Source organism: Ambystoma mexicanum, chromosome 2p, assembly GCF_040938575.1.
Source record: "Ambystoma mexicanum isolate Mex_15411 chromosome 2p, UKY_AmexF1_1, whole genome shotgun sequence".
Classification (NCBI taxonomy): domain Eukaryota; kingdom Metazoa; phylum Chordata; class Amphibia; order Caudata; family Ambystomatidae; genus Ambystoma; species Ambystoma mexicanum.
Genome location: NC_090923.1, coordinates 1,434,682,505 through 1,434,708,605, shown reverse-complemented (window position 1 = coordinate 1,434,708,605; position 26,101 = coordinate 1,434,682,505). Strand labels below are relative to the sequence as shown.

Below are 26,101 nucleotides of genomic sequence, written 5' to 3'. Positions count from 1 at the left end.
CCCATCTTCCGCCTGGCAACCCTTGCACTTAGGTCTGTATCTGCAACCCTACAGTCCCCTTACTTTCACTTATTGACTCATGTTGTCTGCGCTTAATTCTTGCACTTGCCACCTGCCGGCTGCACTACTTTGTTGTTTGATCCTGTGCTCTGCACCTTCCACTCCTCCCCTGCCCCTTGCGCTTCCCCCTCCCCTACACTTGCGTGATCTCAATATCACTGGGCCTAGTAAGATCGTTGTCTTGTTCCTCCCTTGCCTTGTTGCGCCTTGAAACACCTGTGTATGGGCGCACTATAAATAAAATATCATATCATACCGTTAGAAATTTCAACACAAGATTGAGATCCCTAACCGGCACTTGGAAAGGTGTAGGAGGGAACACATTAGTGATCCCTTTTAAGGGATTGAATGATTAACGGCATCTTAAAATAAGATACCTCCTCAGATATGTGCTTGAAGATTGAAAGCACTGGCAAATAACGATTTTATTGTTCCACTCTGGAGCCTCAGATTTGCCAAGTGTAACAAAAAGGACAACACCATAGGTGTATTGCGGTGAAAAGCATCCACATTCTTTTCCATTCACCAGCTGCAGAATGTCTTCCAACGGCGACGGGACAAGGACTTTGTTGCTGGCATTCTGGCCAAAAGCAAAATCTCCATTGCTTCATCCGGGAGGTCCCAATCCTTATATCTCAACCTCTCGGAAGCCATGCGTGAAGGTTGAATGTCTTGACCTCTGGATGGAGAACCTGACTCGTCTCTCACGAGAGAAGGTCCTCTCTTTGTGGAAGACGAATTGGAGGACAGATGGACATGTCCAGAAGGTCCGGGTACTGCATCCTCCTGGCCCAATCCGGAGCAATTGGGATCATCAGTTTCCCAAACTTTCTCAACCTCCTGATCACGTGAGGAATGCCGGGTACTGGAGGAAACGCATGCAGGAGTGGAAACTCCCAGGCCACTATGAACACATCTCCTAGAGCTCCTCTTGGGGAAAATACCCTGGAGCAGAACAGTTCACACTTCTGGTTGACACTTATCGCGAACAGATCCACTTGAGGGGTTCCCCAAAGGGTGAATATCTCTTGAAGGACTTCCTGAGCTAGTTCCCACTCATAGAAGACTGTGCTCTGTCTGCTCCTGAGCATCCTTCGCTGTGGTCTCCTCTCCGGCTTAGTGAACTGGTGATAGGGCGATTCCTTCTCGAATTGCCCCGAACCAGAGCGGCATTACCTCTCTGCACAGTGGTAGTGAACCTACGCCTCCTTTTTTGTTGAGGTTGTACATGGTCACTGTGTTGTCCGTAATTCAGGACCTTGTTTCCACGTACAGGGGGCAGAAAGACCTTCAGCGCAAGTCTGTTTGTCCTCGGCTCCAAAAGATTAATGTGTAGTTTGGACTCTGATGGAGACCAAAAACCGCTGATTGTCAGATTGTTGGCATGGGCTCCCCATCCTGTGAGTGAGGCGTCCGTAACTACTGTTATCTCCAGCCACGGTTGTCAAATCAGTTCTCCGTTCAGAATATTTATCTCGCAGGCCCACTTCAGGAGATTCTGTGCTACCCTGCTTAGAACTCGAAGCAGATCTGACATCTTGACCACTGTGTCCGGAGAGCTCATTTTGAGGCAAGCCTCTGGTACCAGAAAAATGCAGGATGCCATAAGGCCGAGCAACCTCAAAAAGTCAAAGGCCTGCAGACGCTGGACACTCTGTAATTTGACCATCTGCAGAATATGTTGAACCTTCACCTTGGGTGGCGAGGCTTTTCCCAAGGATGCATCCAGGACCACTCCGATGAATTGGAGACTTTGAGATGGCATCATGTGGGACTTCTTGAAATTGTGGGAGAAGCCAAGTCTGTGGTGAGAGTGACAGGTTATGCTGAAATGTTCCAGGGCCTGTTCGAGGGAAACGAGCCCTGATCAGCCAATCATCCAGGTAGGGGTAGATGTTAATCCCCCCTCTCCTGAGACACACTGCCACCATCGCCATCAACTTGGTGAAAACCCTTGGGGCGGAGGTCAGTCTGAATGCCAGAACTTGAAACTGATAATGTGAACCACCAACGGCGAACCTCGGGTACTTTCTGTGCTTGTAATGGCTTGGCTAGGCACATGGAAGTTGGCATCCTGAAGGTCCAATGACACCATCCAATCCTGGAGCTGGAGGGCCTGAAGGATCTGAGAAAGGGTGACGATCTTGAACTTGTCCTTCCTGAGGAACTTGTTCATGCATCTCAAGTCCAAGATGGGTCTCTCCTCTTTCCTTCGAGTAGACAATGGGCAGAGTACCACCCTTTGTTACTCTCCGTCACGGGCACTGGTTCTATAGCACCTTTCTCTAGCAGGCTCAAAATGTCCTGCAAAAGGAACAGATCCGGCACTTTGGACGAGTGGCTCCCCAGTGGATGATCCTGAGGCCTTTTTGAAATGGAAGGTAGTAACCCTGTGCTACTGCTTCTAAGGCCACGCGTCTGAAATAATACCTCGCTATTCTTTCATATGCTGTGAGAGTCTGCCTCCCATTGGGGTCTTGTGGGCCAAGGCCTCAGAGAGGTTTTGAGGCGGTTGAAGAAACGGCTGTTGGTAAGGTAGCCGTTGCTTGATCAGACTTTGAATCTCTCCCTCGTCCGCCACAAGGGGATCTTCTTTGGCCCCTTTGACCTGCAAGTCCTCTTGCTCTTCCAACTGAGGAGTAGAAGCCAAATGACCTACCTCTTCAAGATGGTCCACTGGGTTGAGATGGTTGTGGCTGTCTGAAAGTGTCACAAAGGGATTTGGCTGCCACCTTCGAGGTCTGCAGCTTCTCCAGGTTTTAGTCGGCTTTGCTGCCAAGCAGCTGAGTGCCGTCAAAGAGCATGCTGAGGAGCCTAGAGTGCACGTCCGGTGCAAAACCTGACTTCCTCAGTCACGCAAATCATGCGCATTACAGTGCTTGCCGATATGGCTCTGCTGACGCCATCAGCTGAGTCCACTCCTGATTGAAGAGACTCACACATAGACTGCTTACCGTCTCCTACAATATTCAGGAAGCCGCCTTTCTTCCCCTTTGGGAATCTGATCAGCCGCCATTGTTGCACAGTCCCATAGGGTGAAAGTAAATGTTGCTAGGGCGAAAGTGGCGTTTGCAGACTTGAGAGCCATGCTCAGGGCAGAAAATACCTTTCTAGCCGTTGACCAGCTTATCATCCCTGTCTGATGGGATGGAGGGTATGCAGCCTGTGTTAGAATTAGACAACGCTTCTTGAACCACCAGGCTCTCTGTTGTTGGGTGCTAAGATAAAGAGCTAGGATTGCTGCTTGAAGGCCTATATTTTTTGGTTAGGCTGTTGTTAACCGCTGGACTAGATTCTGGAACCTTCCAATTTGCCATAACCCTTATTTGGAGGGCAATATGAAAAGGAAGTACAGGATCCTTCTGTGGACCTTTGTCAAGAATGTCCATTAGGTCATCTTGCTCGAATGGTGGTGCAGGTCTACCCATCCCAGAAAATCGATAACGCAAGTCAAAATTTGTCTATAAGAGGCATCAGCATGATCTACCGGGTCAGGCTTGCCAAACTCAAGCTCGGGTGATGTGTCAATCCCACTAGCTGTTTGAACATTTTCATATTAGCCTAGAATCTTATGAGATGAGAGCATCTGGAACATTTGGAGTGCCAACTCCAAACCAAAAGGAGGGGTGTCCAGGTCCAACGGCTCGTGATCCTCCTAAATAGAGATGAAGGATTTGAAAAAATCCTTCCTTGGCAAGGGTTTGTATGACTTTTCTACTTCCTTTGCAATTACTGGTGTTTTTGAGGGCAAAGGCATCGATGGCGTTGATGTCTTCAACAGTAATGGCGTTGATGGCCTTGGTGTCTATCGTCTCGACAATAATGGTGTTGATGCCTTGGATTATTTATGCGTCGATTTAGTTGTCGCCGGAACCCTCAAAGGGAGTGACCCTCGACTCAATAGTCTTCTTCGGTTTTTCCTCGTGTCGAGACCTGGATGGTTCTCAAGGGGTCTCAAGCCTGCTTCCCGGCTAGAGGGTGCGTGGGATTTGGCCTTAGCTCGTCTTTCGGTTTTCGGCTGCTTGACGGGAGCATGGCTTTTTTTCTTTCTGTTTCAAGGGTATCCAGTTATTATAACTGAAAAAAACAGAAAGGGATTTTTTTAACAAACCCAAAACAGCTCAAAAATGTATATACGGGTGTTGGGGTAAAGGGATAAAATGGGTGGCGAGGGGGTTGGGGTGGGCTTAAACTCATTGGTAAACAGGGGGCTTGGGGGCGGATCCCCCAAATAGAAAATGAAATATGGTGTTAAAAATCCCTCTCTGTAATTGTTTTTGATAAAATCACAGAACCATTTCGAGGGGGTCGGGTCCACCTTCTTGAATATTTTAAGGATTGCCTGTCTGAATTCCTCCCACTGAGCTGGAGTGGAGGCTTTGGTTGGGCAGGCTATACTTCTCTCGGGAGAAGATTCAGAAGAAGGTGGCAATCTATAATGCCTTTTGTTCGATTTCCTCGATGAAGGCGAAGAATGGTGCGACCCGCTCCTGATCTTTTCCTTCGAGGAGAGACGTCTTTCGACTCATCGGACAATCGTGTGTTCGACTGAGTCATCGAGAGGGATTTAGTTGGGGGCCTACCCACTGCTAATTTCCCAATACACTCTTTCAGAGCCTTCGTAGTCATGGACTGACGGGCCTCACAGTACGCCGTCCTATGCTTCACTTCAAGGTACCACAGACCCACTCGGTGAGGGACATCTAGGCGCTGCAGTCGCTCTTTTGAAAAAAATTTTACACGGCCTTCGGGGTTGATGGATTTTGATACAAAGTCATCGTACTTGATCGCAGTTTTGCCAAGAACTGAAACGCGCTGTATTTCTCGAACCGTTAGGTCTTGCGGAAAAACAGAACTGAAGCCAACGGGCGCAGCACGTGCTATATATACCGCCAAAGACGTTGACCCTGGGATGGAAGCCCTCGAGTGATGCACACTTACGTCCTTGGTATAGGCGGACCAATCGATCTTGGTGCTGCCACCTCCCACGCTCTCTTGCCTTTGGCAGGGGGTTGCTGGTGGTCCCATACTGACTGAAATCTCTTGATTAAAAAAAATCTTAATAATCACCTTGATTTTTTTTGTTGATTTTTTACTATCGTTTGTTTAAACACAACAAAAGCTTTGTACTTTACTTTTTTACTTTGCATACACCTTCCTTTACTATCTTTAGTAAATGTATCTCCTCTCATTTTTACTCCATCTTGGAGCTTGATACGCACTCTTCGTGTTGCCATTGCCTCAGGAATCCTTAACACCCCTGTTAGGAGTTTTTTTAATGCGTAACCTTCTGTCCCCTTGGAACCAGGAAACTAGGTATCTACTTCTCTACTTTATGATCCCCAAAAATCCTAGTCCCTCAGCATCGACCGTTTGCCTTCCGTTTACGGGGCACCTGCGGGGGCCAGCCAGGAATTTTGTCAAAGGGGGGGCCTGCCAACCCTATCATTTTACACATGTTTTGTTACGCGCCGTTCTCCACAGGAAGCTCCACGATCTTCTGGCTAATGGCAGCAGCACCCAAAAGTCCAAAGATCTGGGCCTGGGTCGATTAGAGCTGAACCATCCACACCGCTACCACCATGTGCTCTAGCACCTTGAAGAGTCTCTTGTGCTAGATGAAATTACCAATAAAGATCTCGGAACTAAATAACCAGACAGACTCCAAGAAGATCATCAATTTAATGAAATGGCTCAAAATAAATGGCTCAAATCTCCTTCGCTTTCCAACCAAACCTCAAATTTCTCTTACCACTCTCTTTATGGCTCTTGCCTCTCCTCAGCAAAACGCTCCTACTACGCCAACCTTCTCCAATCCCAAACCTCCCAACCTCGCCGCATCTTCCAAACTCTCTGGTCTTCTCTCTCCTCCCACCCCTGATCCCTCAACCTCTTCCACCCTTTCTCCCTCCGACTTTGCAAACTTCTTCTCTTCCAAGAACCTTGAACTTCGTCAAAAAATTAATTGCTCCTCTTACTCCCCCTTCCCCTTCTCCTCCTCTACCTGCATGACTGACTTCTCCCCGTCTCCCCTTCTGTTGTTTCGATCTTCCTCTCCAAAGCCCACCCCTCATCTGCTCCTACTGACCCTTTCCCTTCCCTCCTTATACCTAAGATCTACCCTCTTCTTATTCCCTACTTCACTTCCTTCTTCAACACCTCCCTTTCCTCTGCCATCTTCCCCTCTGCTTTCAAACATGTCACTATCATTCCAATTCTGAAGAAACCTTCTTCTGACCCCCTGCTCACCTCTAACTTCCGTCCTATCTCACTTCTCCCATTCCTCTCTAAACTTCTCTAGCGCCTGGCCTACGTGCAACTCTCAACCTTTGTCACTAATCTCTCTTTCCTTCCTCCCTCTCAATCTGGCTTCCGTTCTAAACACTCTCCTGAAACTGCCCTCACTTACATCCTTAACTCCCTCCTCTCCGCTCGACACTCTAAGCAATCCTCTGTCCTTGTTCTTCTAGACCTCTCTGCTGCCTTTGACACTGTCGATCACCCCCTGTTCTGTTCTTGATGGTCATGCAGATTAAGATACCTCCGTCCCAAAGTACCACACTGATAGAAAATAATTCACTACCAATGCAATCTTTGTGGCCACAGGTGTAGAGTGCTGAAAAGCTGGAACCAGGAACACTGGAAGGACCCCCTGACCACTGTAAAGCAATGAATGATTAGGTCAAACAGTAGCAATGGATGGCAATTCAATATACCAAAACAATGTGTTAAAGGCTTACCCAAATGAGCTGGCCAGGAAGCCTTGAAGGGATAGGGAGAGTAGGAGGGGCCGATGGCAGCACTCTGAATGGAAAAACACCTGAGCCAAACAGGCAGTACAGTGGATGATCCTTGAGCAATCCAATTAACAATCCAAGGTCAGTTGCCAGAAGAAATACTCCAAAGTTCAAAGTCTGAATAGCAAAGCCAAAGGTCGTAGTACCGGAGGACAACAGTTCAACTTAACAGGAGGGAAGAGCAATCCAATCCGAAGAACGTTCCGTAGTCATGAAATCCAAAAATTCCAAAGTGATCAAAAACGCTGTGCACCACTCCAATGAAGCAGCTGTGAATCGTTCACTTCGCGTTTCCCTTGCCCTTTTGACTGTGTGAAATGGTCACGTTACACGAGTCACAAGGGAACGTGGAATCGCGTCACGTGACCCTCGTTGTGAAGGGAGACAGTCGCCAGCGTAAGGTCACATGACCGGAGGCACTTTGTGTGTTCATGTCGGAGCGCCGACGTAAGTTCGTAGAATGTCTGTGCGCTCGTAGACCAGCGCTGCTTGGATGTAAGCGCCAAGGTAAATGCCAATGTAAAAAAGGCTGTAGCCTGGATATTGGCTGCCGCAGAGTGTGTGCATGGTGGCGTGGGCTGTGGGGAACTTGAGGGGTGACATGTGTGGGACCAGGGGAAAAGGTGTTGGATGCGGGTCTGGGAGGCGTGGCTAATGCGGGCCTGGGAGGTGCTGAGACAGTGGGAGGAGACGTGACACCCCCTTCTTCTCAACACGCTTTCTTCCTTTGGATTGAAAGGCTCTGTTCTTAACTGGCTTTCCTCTTACCTCTCCTCCCACTCTTTTACTGTTTCCCGGGGAAACCTCTGCTCTCCTACCCAGCTTCTGGAATACGGAGTTCCCCAAGGTTCGTTACTTGGCCCTTTCGTTTTCTCACTCTATACCTCCCTCCTTGCCCCAGTTATCTCCTCATTTGGCATTTCTCACCATTTCTACGCCGATGATACTCAGCTCTTCCGCTCCTTCTCTTCCTTCTCTACTGACCTCCACCTTAAACTCTTACTGCCTTACTTCAATTAAAAACTGGATGTCTTCTCGCTTCCTTTCCCTTAACACTGATAAAACTGAAGTAGTTTTCTTCTCTTTCAACTCTCATCCCCCTCCCTCTCCTCCTCCTTTCATTCATTTCCCCCTTTCTAATCTCCCCATCTCTGACCACGCTCGCAACCTAGGCATTCACTTTGACTCCTCTCTCACCTTTTCCCATCACATCTCTCTCACCTCTCGTGCCAGTTGCATCCACCTCTTTAATATTTGCAAAGTCCACCCCTCTCTCAATTTCCATGCTACTAAACTTTTAATCTCCTCCCTTATCTTCGCTCGCCTCTTCTACTGCACCTCCTTACTCTTCGGACTTCCTACTTCTCATCTCGCCCCCCACTTAAATCTATCTACCACTCTGCACCCTCTGTCTCCTCTCCCCCCGTGACTCCATCTCTGCTTCCCTTTCCTCTCTTGGCTGGCTTCCCTCTCACTCCCAACTTAAATTTCAATTTCTATGCCTAGTCTTTAAATCTCTCTACGGTCTTGCTCCCCCTTATCTCTCCTCGCTCCTCTCGTTCTACACTCCCTCCTCCTCCCTTCGCTCTGCTGACCACTTCCTTCTCACTGATTCATCTTCCCCTTGTGCCACATCCCGTTTCCGCTCCTTCCATCTCCTAGCCCCCCTACACTGGAACTCCTTACCTCTCTCACTCCGGTCTATTTCTACCTTTTCCTCATTCCAAACTTCCCTCAAATCTCTCCTTCTCCATTCCCTGCCATGAAAGCCCTCCACCCCTTCCTGCTCCCCTCCCACCTTGCTTTATCTCCTTGATCATCTCCCTCCCCCCATTCTCACCCCTAACACCATCCGTTACCCTCCTCATCCCCTCCCCTCCTTCTCCCTCTCAGTTCTACTGCACTACTCTCCTTCTCCCCTCCAGTTAATTGCTCTACTTATTGTTTTGTTGGTCTGATTCTCAATTGTAAATTGCTTCTACTGTTACTGTAATGTTAATTGTCATAGGTATCCTGTTAAAATGTGCAGCGCTTTGGTGTAAAGCGCTATATAAACTAAATACAAATACAAATAAAGCAGGGTCATCTGGCAGATATCGGACTGATGCTTGCACACTCGCACATTAACTTGATTACGCAGAGGTCTTATACCCCAATATGCATCATCCTATGTGGCAAACTGTAAAACTTGTCTTCCCCTAACCAATCTTTCCCACTAATATCTATTTATAGAGTACATAGTAGTTAGTACACCATTGGCTGTCTCTTATCTGTGAGGCATACCTCAAACTACCTCTTAATACATATAATACTGATTATAGCGAACAAAATGGTAGCAAATTGGTCTATGCAACATTTATAGCATGTTGCCCCATAGACCCATTGATTGGTTGGCATTCTCACCCAACCTTGGACTTTCAGCTTGGCTAGCAGCATGTAAGCTATCCGAAACCCAGGTGCTTTGATCACATCCGATTACTCACCACTTTCTCAATTAGTCCATCTCCCATCAGTCCGACCATGAGCCAAAGTTTCCCGTCTGTAGTTGACCTTGTAGCCTGCTCTCTGTTCTGGGACATTTAAGGGAGTGTACGCACATCTTCATCCGAGGCTTAACGAATAGCCCTTGTTTTCAACTTCTGAGTCACATGTGAAGCGACCACAAATTTGTCCATTTCGACCTCTTATTTACTGCTATTTGATTTAATTATATTGAGTGTCATTGCTCTTCTTGGCCTCTACAGACCTGCTCACTCTACCTTGTATAGAGTTGGTACACTTTTAATTGGCCAATACCTGGCTCTTGTAGAGGTTTTCTTCTTTAATCTAAGAGAAATATGCCTCGTCCATGCCTCATTCGTCTGTCTCCCTTTGTGCTTTGCAGATATGCCTTAAAAATAGCATAATTGATCACAAGCCAACATAGACTCCTCTTTGTTTTGCACACAAAGCTGTTCTTCCAGCGTCTCCTGACTCTTCAACCCTGACCTGTTTGAGGTAGCTGTATTGAATCCTGACACACGCCAGCGTCCATTTTCGAATTATGACCATCATAGCCACGTTATACATTCCTCTATAGCAGGCTCCTATATGGTCTTTTCTACCTTGCGTTACTGTGTATTTACACTTATTGGTCAGCAAGTTACTTTTTCTTCTTTTGCATTCAGGATTACTTTATCATTTCATACATGTTTCTCTTGTTACTCCAGTTACATCGTCTCTCTTGTATTTTCATATTATTTCAGTATGGCTTTGTATATTTGCTTTATGACATTGCTCTGCCCACTTCAAGTTTCACTCAGCGATCCATGATGTCAAATATTGCGTGCTGAAATCCTTCCATATGGCATCCTTTCACACTTTCAGTGCGAGGGTACCTTTGGCTGTGAGTTCATATCATCTCTCGTACACTCAATGCAGTATAAGAACAACGCATGGGGAACGATGCAGAGCTTGTCTCTACTGTTCCACTATGACGGCGGAGAGGGGCTTGAGTTGGAGTAACTGCGTTCAACTGCTCCTCTATATTGTACTGCGAATAACCGTAATCTTATTTATATTCTCTTGGTTTGTAATTCTGATCATTATCTCATTGACTGTTGCCCTCATTTTACTGTCCTCCTTTCATTTCTTCTTTCCTTCTATTTGAAATGCTTTGTTTTTATGAGCACGCTACAATCTCCACAAACGTTTGTCTTTAGTGATTTGCTTGTCTCTTATTGTAATAACTTCTCCACATCCTTTCACTTTTAGGATGAGCTTTGTAACTTCACCTGGCAGGAGGTGCAGGACCGCCTAGTTTCACTGCAGCGTGAGCAGCAAATGTGCGTCCACAAGAAGGAACTGACTGAGCTTGACATTTACCATCGGATCCTGCGCTTCAAGAACTACATGGTGGCCATGGTCAACAAGTCTTTGCTGCCCATTCGCTTCCAGCTGCCTCTTGTGGGTGACGTCATCTTCCTTACTCAGGGCCTGAAGTACAATCTGGAGCTCCTTTTCTTCTGGGGACCAGGCTCTCTTTTCCAGAACAAGTGGAATCTGCAGCCCAAATACAAGCGAATGGGAAACCGACTAGAGCTGGCGCAGCAGCTCAGCCGCACAATCTGCCTCTTGGGGCTGGCTAACCTACTCCTCTGTCCATTCATCCTGGTCTGGCAGATCCTGTATGCCTTCTTCAGCTACACAGAGGTCATCAAGCGGGAGCCAGGCAGTCTTGGTGCCAGGCGCTGGTCGCTTTACGGCCGCCTCTACTTGCGCCACTTCAATGAGCTGAACCACGAGCTGCACACCAGGTTGAGTCGCGGGTATAAGCCTGCAACCAAATATATGAACTCCTTCACCTCACCCCTGCTGACTGTAATTGCTAAAAATGTGGGCTTCTTCTCTGGCTCTATCCTGGCTGTGCTCATCTCACTGACTGTGTACGACGAGGATGTGTTAACAGTGCAGCACATCCTCACTGCCATTACTCTCCTGGGCATCTTGGTGACTGTGGCCAGGTAAGTCCATTGATAAGTTCATCCTCCCACAATGCTGCATAAGGGATGGCTATTTCTGTTCCAGACTATTGGGCACCAAATGCCATAGAGCATTTACCCTGATCTAAGGTCAAAGACACCCTCATCTCCAGTGGAGTAACTTTGCTCAAAATGTTGGGGGGACATGACAACTGAAGGAAATGGGCGGGGTGGAGGATCGGCGGATGGTGTCTCAGAGAGAGAACACTAAACTACTACACCACAAGAGTCCCTTGCCGATGCTCTGTTATAACTTTCATAAGACTGGTGGCGTATCTTTACAATTAAATTCTAAAGACACACCAGTCTTCTGAAACTTATAACGCCAGAGTGGGTTTTTAGAATTCACTGTATTGATGTACCTCCAACCCAGAACTTCAAGGCCGAGAACTGCATGCCCCCGCAAGAGTTGCTGACTGATGATGATGCCAGTACAAAATCTGACAGCCACTGACACAGTAAGAAAGGGCTAGAATGGCTGCCCCAAAATGCCAAGTATAACAAATTAATAAAACATACCATGCTTGATTTAGCAAGATGCCCAGAATAAAGTAATGTCAAAGTAAGGGCTAAAATGGCTGCCGCAAAAAGGACAATCCAGCCATGTAATACGTCATATTTGTCTTCTCAATGCCCATAAACAAATACCATGCCTGCCAAGCGCCTCTCGGGCAGAAATATACATACATACACACACAAAATGCATACACCATGGACGGCATCAGGGCCTTTCAACCTTTTCAAATGAAAGGGGCATCGGGCCTCAGAGGTGCCGCCCAGCACATGCCCCCATGTTGCCAGTCAGTAGTCTTGTAACATTGCAATATATTATTTTTTCACTATTTTCATTCTGGGGCTTAAAGTGTACACTTTGTAGCGCTTGTATTACAATCTGCGTTGTCTCTTACCACGGCATACACAGAAGTGTTATCACCTTACTGCCTTCTAACACTGGTTCCTCCACATCAACCACTTGCTGACAAAGAAGGTTTTAGAGCTTAAGTGGGTATTTAGAGTTTAAGCTCCCCGCTGGCTGACCGCCTCGTTATAACTGTCAGTTATTAACCTTATCTTTTTCGCCATTGTAATGTATGCACCCCACAAGTGCATCAGACTGTTTTCAGTCTAATCGGAGGGCCCCCAACCATCATGTTGAAAATGGGCCCCCACACATCTTCAGCCGGACATGCCATTCACCCAGTGACACATTACATCCACAAAATTCATTCCAATCAGAACATACAAACAATGCATTATTTAGCTTTCAGACACAAAAGCCAACACACACACATGCTTGCACACAGTCACTCACACATACATGCACCCAGCTCCTCCATTGGCATGCACTGTGTGCACACACAATATGTACATACACAATAACACATGCAAACAGTGTCGCAACGGCCATTGAGCATACCAGACTTTATCCCCCCATCCCTGAAATTCTGGGCTATGTTGACAGGACCTGGTTGAACTACAAAGCCATGACAGTACAGGACCTGACAATAAGCAGTGCTTGGAGTGGTTGCACTTTTAACAAAGGGCTGGCAATTAATAATAATTTAACACATTTCATTGCTAGCACCTGAATTTGTATGCATTCATATAAAGGCAATTGAAATCATGATGGGTGACTTGGTACTTGCACATCAATAGAGTGAGCAGGGAATGAGAGACAGAAGACCGCTCATTCTCAAAGTAGTTCTTAAGAGTGTGTTCTGACACAGAAAGTCAACAGCTTTTAACATTTAATTTGATCTGACTAGAATGGTGTCATTAGAATATGTTAACAGTTAGATGCATGCACCCACAAAGTTCGCCCCACTCATGGCGACTCCCGCAGTCTCTAAAAGTTGCATGTTTTTTACAGACATCAGGGGGCAATTGCAACTAATAATGATTTGGTATTTTGATATCGCTTTCGCCAAAGCACTGAACAGAAAATATATTTATATAAAAGTATCACCCAATATAAGTTGGTACTCATTTTTCAACCTCAGAAGGATAAAGGGCTAAATTGGATTTAGGATTTGAATTTGTGAACTGCAGATTGTACTCGGGTTATAGCAGTGAGTGCTCAACCCGCCGAGCTCTTGTACCAGCTAGCCAGCAGCGACATGTTTTCTTAAAGTGACATGGTTCTTTTTAACCAGCATTAAGGCAAAGCCAACAGGAGCATGTTCTTACGTGGGGATGCGCCATATATTGGCAGAGCCAGGTCAGCATGACAATGGGCCTCATTACAAGTATGAAGGTAGCCATGCCACTTTTAGCGGCATGGCTACCCACGTACCGGGTCTGAGTTTCTTGAATGGGGAAATACTGGGTCATTCCGACCTTGGAGGACCCGGTATTTCCCCATTCAAGGAACCCGGACCCGGTACATCCCCATTCCCATTTGAGCCCCCATAGGGCTCAATAGGAATGGGGAGGATTCTAACAACGGGCCCGTTAACAACGGGTCCGTTGTTAGCATCCTGGTCTGCTCGCGGGTGCTGCTAAGGACGGCTGGTTTTACCAGGCGTCCTTAGCGGTTCCCGTGAGCAGACCTCATAATGAGGCATTAGAGGGTTAACGGGGCCGGCAGCTCTACCGGCGCCGTTAACCCTCTACCGCCTTCCTTGTAATGAGGCCCAATGTTTTGTTATATTATTATTACTGGCATCATGGGCGAAGCAAACATGAGTATTTTCTAGTGTGGGCATACTGGCATATATATGTGCAGCAGAAGGGACATGTTTGGGCACAATCAGTTTGAAAATGTTTTTTTACACATGCATAGTACTGGCATACAGTGGGCAAAGGCATTATGAAAATGTGTTTGAAAATGCTACTGTGCATTTATGATGACTTGGCCTCTAATCGACTTTTTGTATGTATCACCCTACAAAACCGATTGTAAACTGTCTGTCTTTTTACATAATCTATCAGAGTGTACTGTAAAATCCCCTATTGAAAGAAAATTCTCAGGGGAGAACCCCTCTGGACCCACCTTGGTTGGTTTGCTCTCTCCCTCGCTATGCTCAGTAGCTCCTACGGATTCGGCTGGGGGCAAAACAAGCCCAGTTCCCTCTTCGGGCTCACCTTAGCGTGAGCCCTACGACATTAGCTTGAGGCCACATTTGTTACACAATCCTGGCTATGCCCCTGGTGAGTGTGTGTGAAAGAAGCATTTAATTGGTCAAAGGAAGGTGTAATATCTATCAACAGCACAATAGGTTCTCACTCATTACCAGCTTTTAAAACTGCCATCCAGCACCCTCAAAAGTTTGCGGCTGGCCCCACCCCTGCCTGCATTCTTCTTTTCCCCTCATTCAAAGCACTGGAGTGGGGTGTACATACTTTGCGAAAGGATATGGTCCCGGCTGTGAAAAGTCTTGATACTATCCCGCTTGCAAGCTCTGTACAGACTATCGTAGGTGCAAGTGGTTTACACACTCTGTACACTATGCCAAGCGGGAACTATGTGCAATCTACCCCAAGTGTGAACTATGCACAGATGATTCCATCTATGAGCTCAGTACAAACTGCCATGTTCTAGTGGTATTTTTAAAAACAGGTGTTAGCTAGTGTACACTGTTTATCCAGATGGGTGCAGTGTACTAATCACTACAAGTGTTGGCTCTTGACAAACCTGCTATCCAATGTGCACTGCCACCTGACCTGTGTTCAAATGACTCCAAGTTTGAACTCTGTTCACACATTGTCAAAATGTGACACCTCACTTGGGTTATCTGGGGCCCGCAGCTCCCTAACATACATACAAACACAATTTAAAAAAGAAAAAGAAAACTTGCCTTTGCTCTGCTTTTGAATGATGGGCTGCATCTCAAGTTACTACTTAGCTAGCTAGCCTCGCACACACACCAACAGACAGAAACCAGGAAGCTCAATGGCCTGTCTGTGTCGCACAAGTGCAAAGCCAGAAAGTGACGCTCAGAGGCTCTACCATGCGGAAGTGCTGCGGTGCTGACAGCATGATGACGGCGCCAGCGCAGGGCCCTGCACCACCCAGTCCAGCACCCTGGGCCAGCTAGGGTGAAGAACTGAGTCATGCAGGTTATCCGGCCCCGAACATGCTTCACTGTGGCCACCTGCAATCATCAATTATGTAACGAGACAGCGCGCGCCTGGCTGGGCAACCCAGCCAGGTTTGCGCTGTCAAATTACATTATTGATGATTGCAACGCCCCCAGTCCCCTGCCAAAAGATGGGGGGGGGGGACAAAAAGCCATGCCACAATAGTTGGGGGGTGGGGGGACAAAACCCCCTGTCCCTCCCCCTATAATTACGCCCATGCTCATCTCTCAGGGAGGGTTATTCCCTTGCTGCCTATCTTCATTCACCCCAACCAGTGTTCAAAGATTAAAAGATTGACATGTGGTGTGAACGGGTCAACACCCACTGCCTCCCCGTTGATCTGTTTATAGACTAGCTTCCTTAGTTCAGTAAAAAGACACTCATAAGGGTAATGTTGTTTCCAACAAAGGCAATGTCCCTGCTGAAAGAACAAGAAAGATATGTTTACTGCCATACGGCATGGGACAAATTGATTAAATGAATGGCAAGAGTAATCTGAAACTGGATCTCTAGGCTTTGCTATCATTGGCTATCCAGATGTTTTGGACTACAACTCCCATCAGCCATAGTTGGCATATTCAGTGGTAAAGGGCCATGGAAATTGTAGTCAATAATATCTGAAGAGCCGAAGGTTGCAAACCCCAAGTATCCAGTACAAAAGCATGTGGATAGTAAACAAAGTAATTGAAAGAAATGGAAAGAATGTCATCTAAAACTACTTGATTCCTCTCATTGCCCTCATACTTCCATGTCCAATTGAGGTGCTCATGTAATTCCCCTTTTTGTATGTTCTAACTCTGCTGTTAATTATATAATTATGCTTTCATTTTCGCTAAAAATCCCCAAAATGTGACGAAATAACATAGAGTTCAAAATGTTGTCAGTGCTCCATACATTTTTTGAACTTGCAAGCAAAATCAGTCCCAAAGGTCCATGTACCTAATACTTTGCCCTAAACCGCTGTAGTCTGAATTATTTAAGATGTCCACGGTCTCCCTTTCCTTGTGAGGCAGCCAATGATTTCATTATGCCATTTACTTTACCTGAAGGGAACCAGAGCATATTAGTACATATTCATTTTCTTAGTATCATCACAGACGGTTTGGACGTCTGTCTGTGACTGGAGTTTGAGGCTGTGTCTAAATTAACACCAAGGCATCTGTTGTTTTTAGAAGAGACTTTGCCAGGGCTCCCCTTTTCTTGATGTTGGATTGCAGGATTGTGCAAACGTGTGCAATGCAGCATTCTGTGAGTCTCAAGGGTGGGTTGATACACACTAGATATCAGCCCATCCCAAGCAATGTCAAAAAAGTATTTCCAAAGCCTGATTGGAGATCGTGATTGGGCAAACAAATGCTAATCTGGAGAAAAGCTCCCACAAACTGAACTTCTGACTACTTTGGTCTGCAGTAGGTTTTATTTTTATGCAATGTTTTGAAAGGACAAATAATTTCCGAAGAAAGGAACTCCTTTGGATATGTAACTGGGACAAGTCGTGTACACGCTTTGAGTATTTCACTTGTCGTGCCCTCTGTTTGGGTTGTCATTTTCAATATGTCTGTTCACAAAAGGATAACATTCGTTGTTTTATAGACTGTTATTGGTCATTTGTGGTGAGTGAATAATTATTGCCGTCTGACCAGTCATGGGGAGAGAATCTATCAATTAGTTGCTGGTGAGGTTTAAGATTTGAATTTTTCTGCCTATGTGGCCAGCCACCTCCTTTTACATGGTTCGTAACAGCAGGCAGTATTTTTGGAACATGCCCTGAGAAGAATCCTCCTGTCATCAGAACTTAACGATGAAACCCAGTTTGATATCCCAAAGGCTGCTCATCCTTTTCTTGCTAACATTGCTTTTTTTTAGCGGAGGAATGCCTTGGTAATCGGCGGCCACGTTATTCTTCTGCCACACAATGTTTCAAAGTCCAATTTGAAGGTAGGTAGTCTAAACATTAGCCCTACTTAACCGTTTCTGGTGAAAACCACCAAAAGGGATCTGTGTCAAGATAGCTCAGTGAGCTAAGCTGGAACAATCCACCATTAAGTGCTTTATCAAAATGTTCTGTCCCCACTATTGCTGAACTTAACATTAAACCATTCCTCCGTTGAGTTAATTGACCCAACGGAGTCTTCCATTATCTCTACCCAGTTTATTTTATTTCATTTAGTAGTCTTATATGAAACAACTGCTTTTCAGAGCCGTCATTTTGACTGATTTAGTCAAGGACCTGCGCTGGAGGAGTTATGTTCCATAACATTAGCTGTTGTATAATTGTGAATGTTTTCTGCTCATGGTTCGTCATGGGGTAGTCCGGAGGGGTTCTGTGGCATTTACACGATGGAGAGGTTGGATATCCGCTCCTAGCTATGATGGTCATGCACATTAGGGAGCCTAATCTCTTCTCGAGGGCAGGGGTATGTGTGGGGGATGAGGGGACATCAAGGTAGTGATAACAAGAGCTGGTTTGTCAATGACCATGTTTTTGTTCAAATCCCTTATATATACCCTTGGCTGGATCTTGCCATTCAATTTCTACCCCATTTCTGTGGGAGAGTGCGTCAGTCGGTACTATAAATCATTCTTTGTCTTTTCAGTTCTACAAATCAAGCATGACCTATTATTGCCAAAGACTAAGCGCAGTTTTATGTACACGGGACTAGGGCAGCTGCCTTTGGAAATCAAATGTTAGGGAATAATTGCTTGTGTTCCTAGGGCTTTGGAAAACAACTTCTAAAATTGTGCTACTTAATTCGCACATGTTTTAGTATACTTGAGCATCAACTTTTATATCCAGCGTTATTCAAAACTATTTAATGTTTTTATCCACGTATGACACCACGAAATCTGCTACATTTTTATATAGAGCATTCTACCATCATATTCGCCAGGGTTCATATCTGAATCTTTTCTTGTTACAATCAGATACTTTCTCAAACATATCATTGGCTAGTGGAAAATACAGGTACATTGAACCAGCCATCATTCTGATATTTGTCCCTGAAGACTAAGCACTAGGCACAGGGGTCTGCAACCTGCTGGTCTCGAGGTCTTCAACTACCTCTCCCATGATCCCTCCTTATTGACTTTGCGATTTAGCTGTCAAGTATGATGGGCATTGTATTCCAAAACATCTGGAGAGCCAAAGGTTGCACACCCCTGCACTTGGGCTTCTCTTTCTGAACTTTATTGTTTCGTTTCTTATGCCAAAAGCTGTTTTTTTCATCTTTGTAATGACCTATTTAATTTTATTTGTGTTTTTTTTATAACTCGCCTAATCCTGTACTTGAGTTTGGTGTCTAAAATGGGATCTGGGTTTCCAACCTCTGTTATGCGCTGTCTTGCTTCCAAGACCAGCGCGTTGCCCCTGTCCCATCCTCCGTTGACTATAACCATATGTGTATACCAGCGCTGGATGTGAAAACTTCAGTCCCAGATTACAGCTGTGAAGTGGCGATGCACATTAGATACGTAGTTTGCAGGTGAGACTGCATAAATATGTAGTTGCACTGGGAACTAGATTTCTACCTGGCATGTTTGGAACCTTCCCTTATGAAATTATATAAGCCAAACAAAAGAAACTGCTCACTGCTTAAGTGCCTTACTCCAGATGCAGCTACAACTGTGACAGGAACAACTGGTGAAGACATTGTATCCGCAAAGAGTGAATAAACTCCAGATTCTGAAGATCAGGGTATTTACTCAATGAAGATTAGAGAAAAAGCATTGTCAACAAATGAAAGTCAAAGCTAAAGGAAAAGAGGTGAAATTAAATCTAAAACCTGGGATTAATACCACTGTAGCGATAAAACACAAATCTCGCTTCAAAACATGTGCCAACCAAGGGAAGGTTGTGCATGAAATTTGAGACGAATTACACTATTATAGTTTCAAAATTGAATGCCTCCACGATGCAGACCCAAGAGTGAATGGTTATAGGTCATTACATCGCTGGAAAAACAAGCTTTTACTATAAATTTAGCACCTCAGTTCCAGACAGCAATACCAATTAACCAATCCACGAACAATTTCATCCCTCTGCATACACCTCTCAAACTCTAACCAAACACAAGCCTACAACACAACAATCTGCACAAACTTCACTACACTGCAACGACAAAACAAACCACATACAGACTTGCACAACAGCACACGAGGACTACCAACTGTAAAACACCCCAAGCACAGCCAAAGGACTGACCAGGGTGAGGCTGCCAACAGCACATCACTGCTCTCTTGCACTTTTCCAGCTTACTCCCACTAACTCGTCCGACAGCCCCCCCGCCCCCCACTCCCCTTCCCTTTCAGAGCCGCCAGAGTGCAAAACTAAACATTAATGACGTTAGGGGAAGCAGCGTTTAGACATTTATATTGTATATTGTTTCTTTGTGATGTTCTGCCATCTAGTGGACTTTTGTGGCATAACAAGACTAGTTAAACAATATACAGAACTCCCCACACCTATTATTCTTAAATTTGTCTAATGTATTATATACTATTATTTTTATTTACGGGCGTAACCCCCCATTCTTGTCGTTCCCATAACCCCAACCCCATCCTACCACTTTACACTATCGCGATCCCCAACTTACCACTCGTTCCCTTACCCTTCACCCAATGACTTAACTTTAAAATGGTATCCAGTCTTCTTATCATTGCATGTCACAATATTGAGAAGTTTTTTCAAACGAAATTTTTAAAACTTTTTATTTTCTACGCGCTGTTTTTTAAACGGATGTTCTTTCCACCAAGATTATGACTGGATATCTACACATATTGCACCGTAGGCAGCACTTATCCTCGGAAAGTTGTCCTGAACTTGGTCAGAAATCACCTAGTCATTCATTTTTCTCAGGTCCAACTGGATAGGGGGACGGCTTTTTTGCCTTGAAAACCTACACATTTCTGCTTGGCAGATAAATATCAAAGTATCATTTTTTTTTTTTATGGATTCCTTCAAATAACCATCTATTGCCCGAGTCTGAAGAACCCGTTTGCTGATGGTAACTGCACTATTTTTCCTTTGAAATGTACCCTTGTGTTGCTACAAAAGCTTGTCTCGTGAAATCTCATGCCCGAATCGGCCCTAGGCAATTTCTATAATATGGCAGAATTAGCGACTTTTATCTATTTGTTCCATTGCTTTCTCGGTTGAAGTTAAAACGCCTAATTTACCTTGGCTGTTAAGGGTGCCGGGTCACTAATGGCTACTGTAATCTCTTCTCAAGGTACCAATGCATGTTAATTGCGATAACGCTACCCTTGGCACTGGCCCCTCTCTAAGTTGCATGCCAGAGATGATGCTTTGGAGAAGGGCACATTTCTGCTCGATTTAAATGCAAGCTTTTTAGATTGTGTTGGTCCTTTTGGTTTTTGTTAATATGTATTGAAATAATGTGGTGCTAATGTCACTGTGCTCAGAGAGGCGCAGCTCCATCTCACTGATGAGGCCCAACAAGGCTGAAACACGTGTATGTGGTTGCTGTTCGTACTCTTGTTCAGAAGGGAATTGCCATAGCATTTCGGTGCTGGACTGCCCATGTGGGCGGGACAAATACTGATATGCAAATGGATATTTCCCATCTGTGAAAGGTACAGTGAGCAAAAAGCAATGGCTGCGAACTCTCAAAGCAAAGTGGGGAAAAACCACAAAACAGGTTATCATGTCATGTTCTTTCTGGAGAGGTGGCCCTGCTACCTTTTTTTTTTTTTTTTTTTGAAGGATGGACAACGAAATGGATCAGTAGGCAAAGTAGAAGAGCTCCATGGAAACTGTGGCAAAAATGGGAATTAGAATAGTTGATTAGGGCATTTTGGAATGGTGAGCATTTGATAAGAAACAAAGACCTCAATAAGCACTTGATCACTTTGAGAGTGCATGCTAGTTCAGGGAGAAGGAGATTACTTCTGGGTTGAATGCTTGCTGGCGTGAAAAGGGTCTTGCCATGGGAAATGCATTGCTTGGCAACAGCTTGTGTGGTTGTGAAGTCTTCCACTTTGCTCTGATACTTCTTCCCAAGCCTTTGGATCGCCAAGTTCTATTGCCCTTTGGGGTCTTAATCCAACAGTTTGTAGAGGCTCTTTGTTTCATGCGATGAAGGCTCTTTTCCGCTCGCTCTCCTACATGGTTTCTTTTATACTGCTTTTATCAAGCCATGTGATCTGCTGATCATGCTTTCGTTCCAGTGCTCGTCTGCCTGCTGTTTTCAAGGCATGTGTTCCCTCCATTTGCCCCACCCCCTCCTTACTCCTTGCACCCCTGTCCTCTGAGATGAATACTTGCCATCGCGGAGCCCTTTCTTTTTAACTCCCACAGGAACAGAGCATTGTTCTAGTTTGCCCTCTGCTAGTCACACAGCACATCATTTGTTGGGTGCTAGCTGTAGATACCCGAGTGGTGCAGTGGCTTTCAGCTCCTCAAGTAAGAGTGAGACCTGTGCCAATACTAGTCCATATATTCCTAGTCCACATTCAGACCCCAAGTTTAATTGAAGTCCCTCTCATGCAGGTGTTCTCTCAAGAACAGCACCCCAAGGCTAGCTCTCAAGACGGGAGCAGGTAGACAAAAGTACAGAGACATGCATTATAATTGGTGGGAAAAGAATGTGCACACAGGTATGTAAAATAAACTGTACATATGGTAAAAAATAAGTTAGATTGTTTGGACAGTATCAGGTAAGTTAATTTTAATTTAGAACGTGTCTGGTCATTGAGGAAAGAGCTCTATAGTATTTCTCCAGTTAGGTCAACTGTAGGGTCTGTAGTCATCTGGAGCCTTGGAATTAGATGTTTATTACCTGTTCCTCTGTTCGTACTGCGGGACGTGTATTGGCTCGTCCGTGGATTAGTCTGTCACAGGAAATCGTGGAAGAGACAATGGATTGTCTGTTGGCTGAATGGGTTGGTGTTTATATACTGTGGAAAACCATGTCCCTCAGCTGCTGCTGGAGGTGCGGTCCATGCTAAAGAAAGGCACGATCGAGCTCGTCCCAAGGCCGCTCCGGGGCACTGGAGTGTACTCCAGATACTTCCTTGTGAGAAAGAAGACCGGGGGCTGGAGGCCCATCCTCGACCTCTGTCGACTAAACAAATACATCATGTCCCAAAAGTTCCGGATGGTCACTCTTCAGCACATGCTCGAACAGCTCGAAGAGGGAGACGTTCTGTCGTCGCTGGACTTGGAGGATGTGTACTTTCACATCCCAATTCTCAAGGGACACTGCAAATTTCTGCGTTTCGTTGTTCAAGGAAAGCATTACCAATTCAAGGCTCTTACCTTCGGACTGAAGTCGGTGCTAAGGGTTTGACCAAGTGCCTGGTGCCAGTGGTGGCGCAGCTGCGTCTTCGAGGGATCCACGTCTACCCTTACTTGGACGACTTGCTCATTCGGGCCAGCTCAAAGGACATCGCCGTGGACCACGCGGCAAAGACCGTCCGCCTGCTGATGGACCTGGGGTTCTCAGTGAACTATGTAAAGTCCTACTTGACTCCATCGCAGGACCTGCTGTTCCTGGGATGCCGGCTTAACACAGTCATGCCTGGCGTCACTGTCGGAAGAAAGGATAGCGACCATCCTGGGCAAGGTGCAGCGGCTGCTAGCACTTAAGATCACCACAGTAAGGACCATCACGTCTCTGCTCGGCATGATGTCATCCTGCATCTATCTCATCCGGCTCTGTAGGCTGTGGATGCGTCCACTGCAGGAGTTCCTCAACGACAGTTGGATACAAGTGCCGGGAAGCTTCCAGGACAAGATCACGCTTGAAGAGAGCTTTCGTCGAGCGATAAGGTGGTGGGGAGTGCACACTCATCTGTCCGGAGGCGTAGATTTTCAGACTCCACCGCATTAGGAGACGGTCACGACGGACACTTCCCTGGAAGGATGGGGTGCTCATACCGGAATTATTCACGCCAGAGGCCTGGTGCTGCCGTAGAAGACATTGTACATCAACGTGCTGGATCTGCGGGCAGTGTTTTGGGCCCCTAACGTCCTTCCTTCCGTCCCCCAAAGACAAGGTGGTGCGGGTCTTCACAGACAATACCACCAAAATGTTTTACATCAGGAAGCAGGGGGGCCACCAGATCCCCGGCGCTCTCCAAAGAGGCACAGGACCTATGGCACTGGGCCGTCGCCCAGGGGATGTTCTTCATTCCTTTTCATCTGGCAGGAGTCAAGAACTCTGACTCTCTCAGCAGGGAGTTGTGCTCTTGCCACAAGTGGGAACTTCGGCAGGACCATGTGGATCACCTATTCCGCAGATGTGCCAATCCCCACAACGATTTGTTTGCGACAAACGCCAAGTGCCGGAGGTTCACCAGCATGTTTCCCCAGCCATGGAGCATGGGGGATGCATTCCCATTCCCTGGGACGGCCTGTTTCTGTATGCATTTCCTCCATTGCTTCAACTGATCAATCAACTCAGATGGTCCCGGTGCAGGATGATCCTCGTCTCACTGATGTGGCTGAGGCACATCTGGTACCCAGGCCTTCTCAGCTTGTCAGTGTCCCCTCCAATCAAGCTTGCGGTGGTCGCAGATCTTCTCGCCAGGGAAGGAGGTGCAATTCTGCACCTCGACCCTGGATCCCTGAATCTGAAGGCCTGGCTCCTGCAGCGTTAGAGTTTGGGGGTTAAGATCTCCCAGCGGATTGCAAGGAGGTGCTTGCCAAGGCTAGAGAATCGTCTACTCTTAAATGCTATGGACATAAATAGAAGAGGTTTGCTGTTTGGTGCGGGCACAGGAGATCGACCCTCTCCGAGTCACGGCTCCTCAGATACTACCGTATTTGTTGTCGTTGGCCAAGGCAGGACTGGCCCATGCCTCCATCAAAGTTCATCTGGTGGCTATCTCCCGCTACACCAGATCTCCAGAACGGTTGTCGTTATGGTCACACCGTTTGGTTAAGGAGTTCATCAAAGGACTGTTCCGTTCGTTCCCGCCGGTGAAGACTCCAGCCCCGGCGTGGAAACTTAATGTGGTACTGACTAGGATCATGGGCCCTCCATTCGAACCTATACAGACAGTTCCATTGACGTTTTTGTCGTGGAAGACAGCATTCCTCGTGGTCATCACCTCTGCATGACGGGTGGGTGAGATTTAGGCCCTGTCCTTTAAGCCACCTTACTTGATTTTTCATGACACGAGGGTGGTGCTGCGGACGCACCCCTCCCTCATGCCCAAATTGCCGTCAGACTTTCATCTAAACGAGCCCTTAGTGTTACCTGCGTTTTTCCCAACGCCTTTGTTGCCGGCTGAAAGGAATTTGCACTTGCTGGATGTGGTTAGAGCGCTGAAGTTCTATGTGGCCTTCACAAAGAGTTTCCAGAAGACGTCACAACTTTTTGTGAACTTTGGCCCTGTGAACCATGGGAAGGCCCTCTCCAAGGCTTCCATTTCCAGGTGGCTCTCTGGCTGCATCACCCATTGTCACCAGTTGGCAAACTGACCGTTGCCTGGCTGTCCGAGAGCCCATTCGACCAGAGCGATCGCTACTACTACGGTGTTCCGGTCTGGTGTGCCCCTGCTGGACATCCACAGGGCTGCTACATGGAGGTCGACCCACACCTTCACGAGCTTCTACTGCAGCGACAGGGAATTCCAGGGAGGAGTATAGTGTCGTCCAAGCAGTGCTGCACAACCTGTTCGCTTGAAGGTGAGCCTGGTGAGGAGGTAAGAGATGCTTATGTTGAGCCTTGACACCTCCCCTGGTTGTGCATGTGTGTACTGCTATGTATTCTTTATTCATGAGCATGTGAATCCATGTCAGACCCCAGGCTGGAGAAGGAACAAGTTACTTACCTGTAACGGTTGTTATCCAGCATGGGTCTGGCATGGATTCACATGCGAACCCTCCCGCCTGCCCCTCTGCGGCTCTTCTCTTGGTCCTACTGATACTTTACGTGCTACCAAATCTGAAGATGGCTGCCAGAGGAGGGAATTGGGTAGAGGGTAGAGGGCAGTCATTGGCTGGTGGCAGTATGACCCAGAGCTAAATGATTGGTTGTTAGGAGAAAGACAGTTCAGAAACTGAAACTGATTTTTTTCTTTACCGAGGATTCCCAGCCTGACGAATATTCATGGGCATGTGAATTCATGCCAGACCCATGCTGGAGAACAACAGTTACAGGTAAGTAACTTGTTCCTTCTCCTGCTGTTCCTTCTCTCCTTTCCTCTGCTTCCTTGCTTCCCCCCTCCGCCTCCTCCTTGGCTACCTTGCTCTCTCCTCCTTCCTCTTCCAACCCCCCCTCCCGCCCCCCCCACTCCCCAGCTCTTTCTAGACCTCTGCAGGGTGTACCTCTGATTTGTATCCCTCCCCGGAAGTCTTTCATCCATCTTGCCACTCTCGCTGTCAAACACTACTCCAACATCTGCCGCCTTCTGGAAGAACTTGACCTCGACGTCCTCGGTCTTCCTCGATGACTTGGTTCATGGCCAGCTCTGTCACGAGCTTTGACCCTCTCCTCACTGATGGCTACAAGATCCTCTCCACATCTAGATCCAACCATTCGGGGGGGATGTGAGGAGGGGGTGTAGCCCTGATCTTCCCAGAGTCGATTCCTGCGTCTGTCATTCCTACGCAGGCCTGCTCCTCATTCGAATGCCTTGCCTGTAGGTTTTCTCACTTTCTCTCTCTCATGGCCACTC

General features: G+C 46.6%; 1 protein-coding gene across 6 annotated transcripts in view; it reads left to right on the top strand.

The window, feature by feature from the left end:
• Positions 1-26,101, top strand: part of LOC138567588 (autophagy-related protein 9A-like) — a 446,942-nt gene that overhangs the window by 225,791 nt on the left and 195,050 nt on the right. For all 6 annotated transcript variants that reach the window (XM_069645965.1, XM_069645964.1, XM_069645966.1 and 3 more), the window contains one exon: positions 10,611-11,359. In XM_069645965.1, the coding sequence (XP_069502066.1) occupies positions 10,611-11,359 (749 nt within the window). The remainder of the gene's footprint in view (positions 1-10,610; positions 11,360-26,101) is intronic.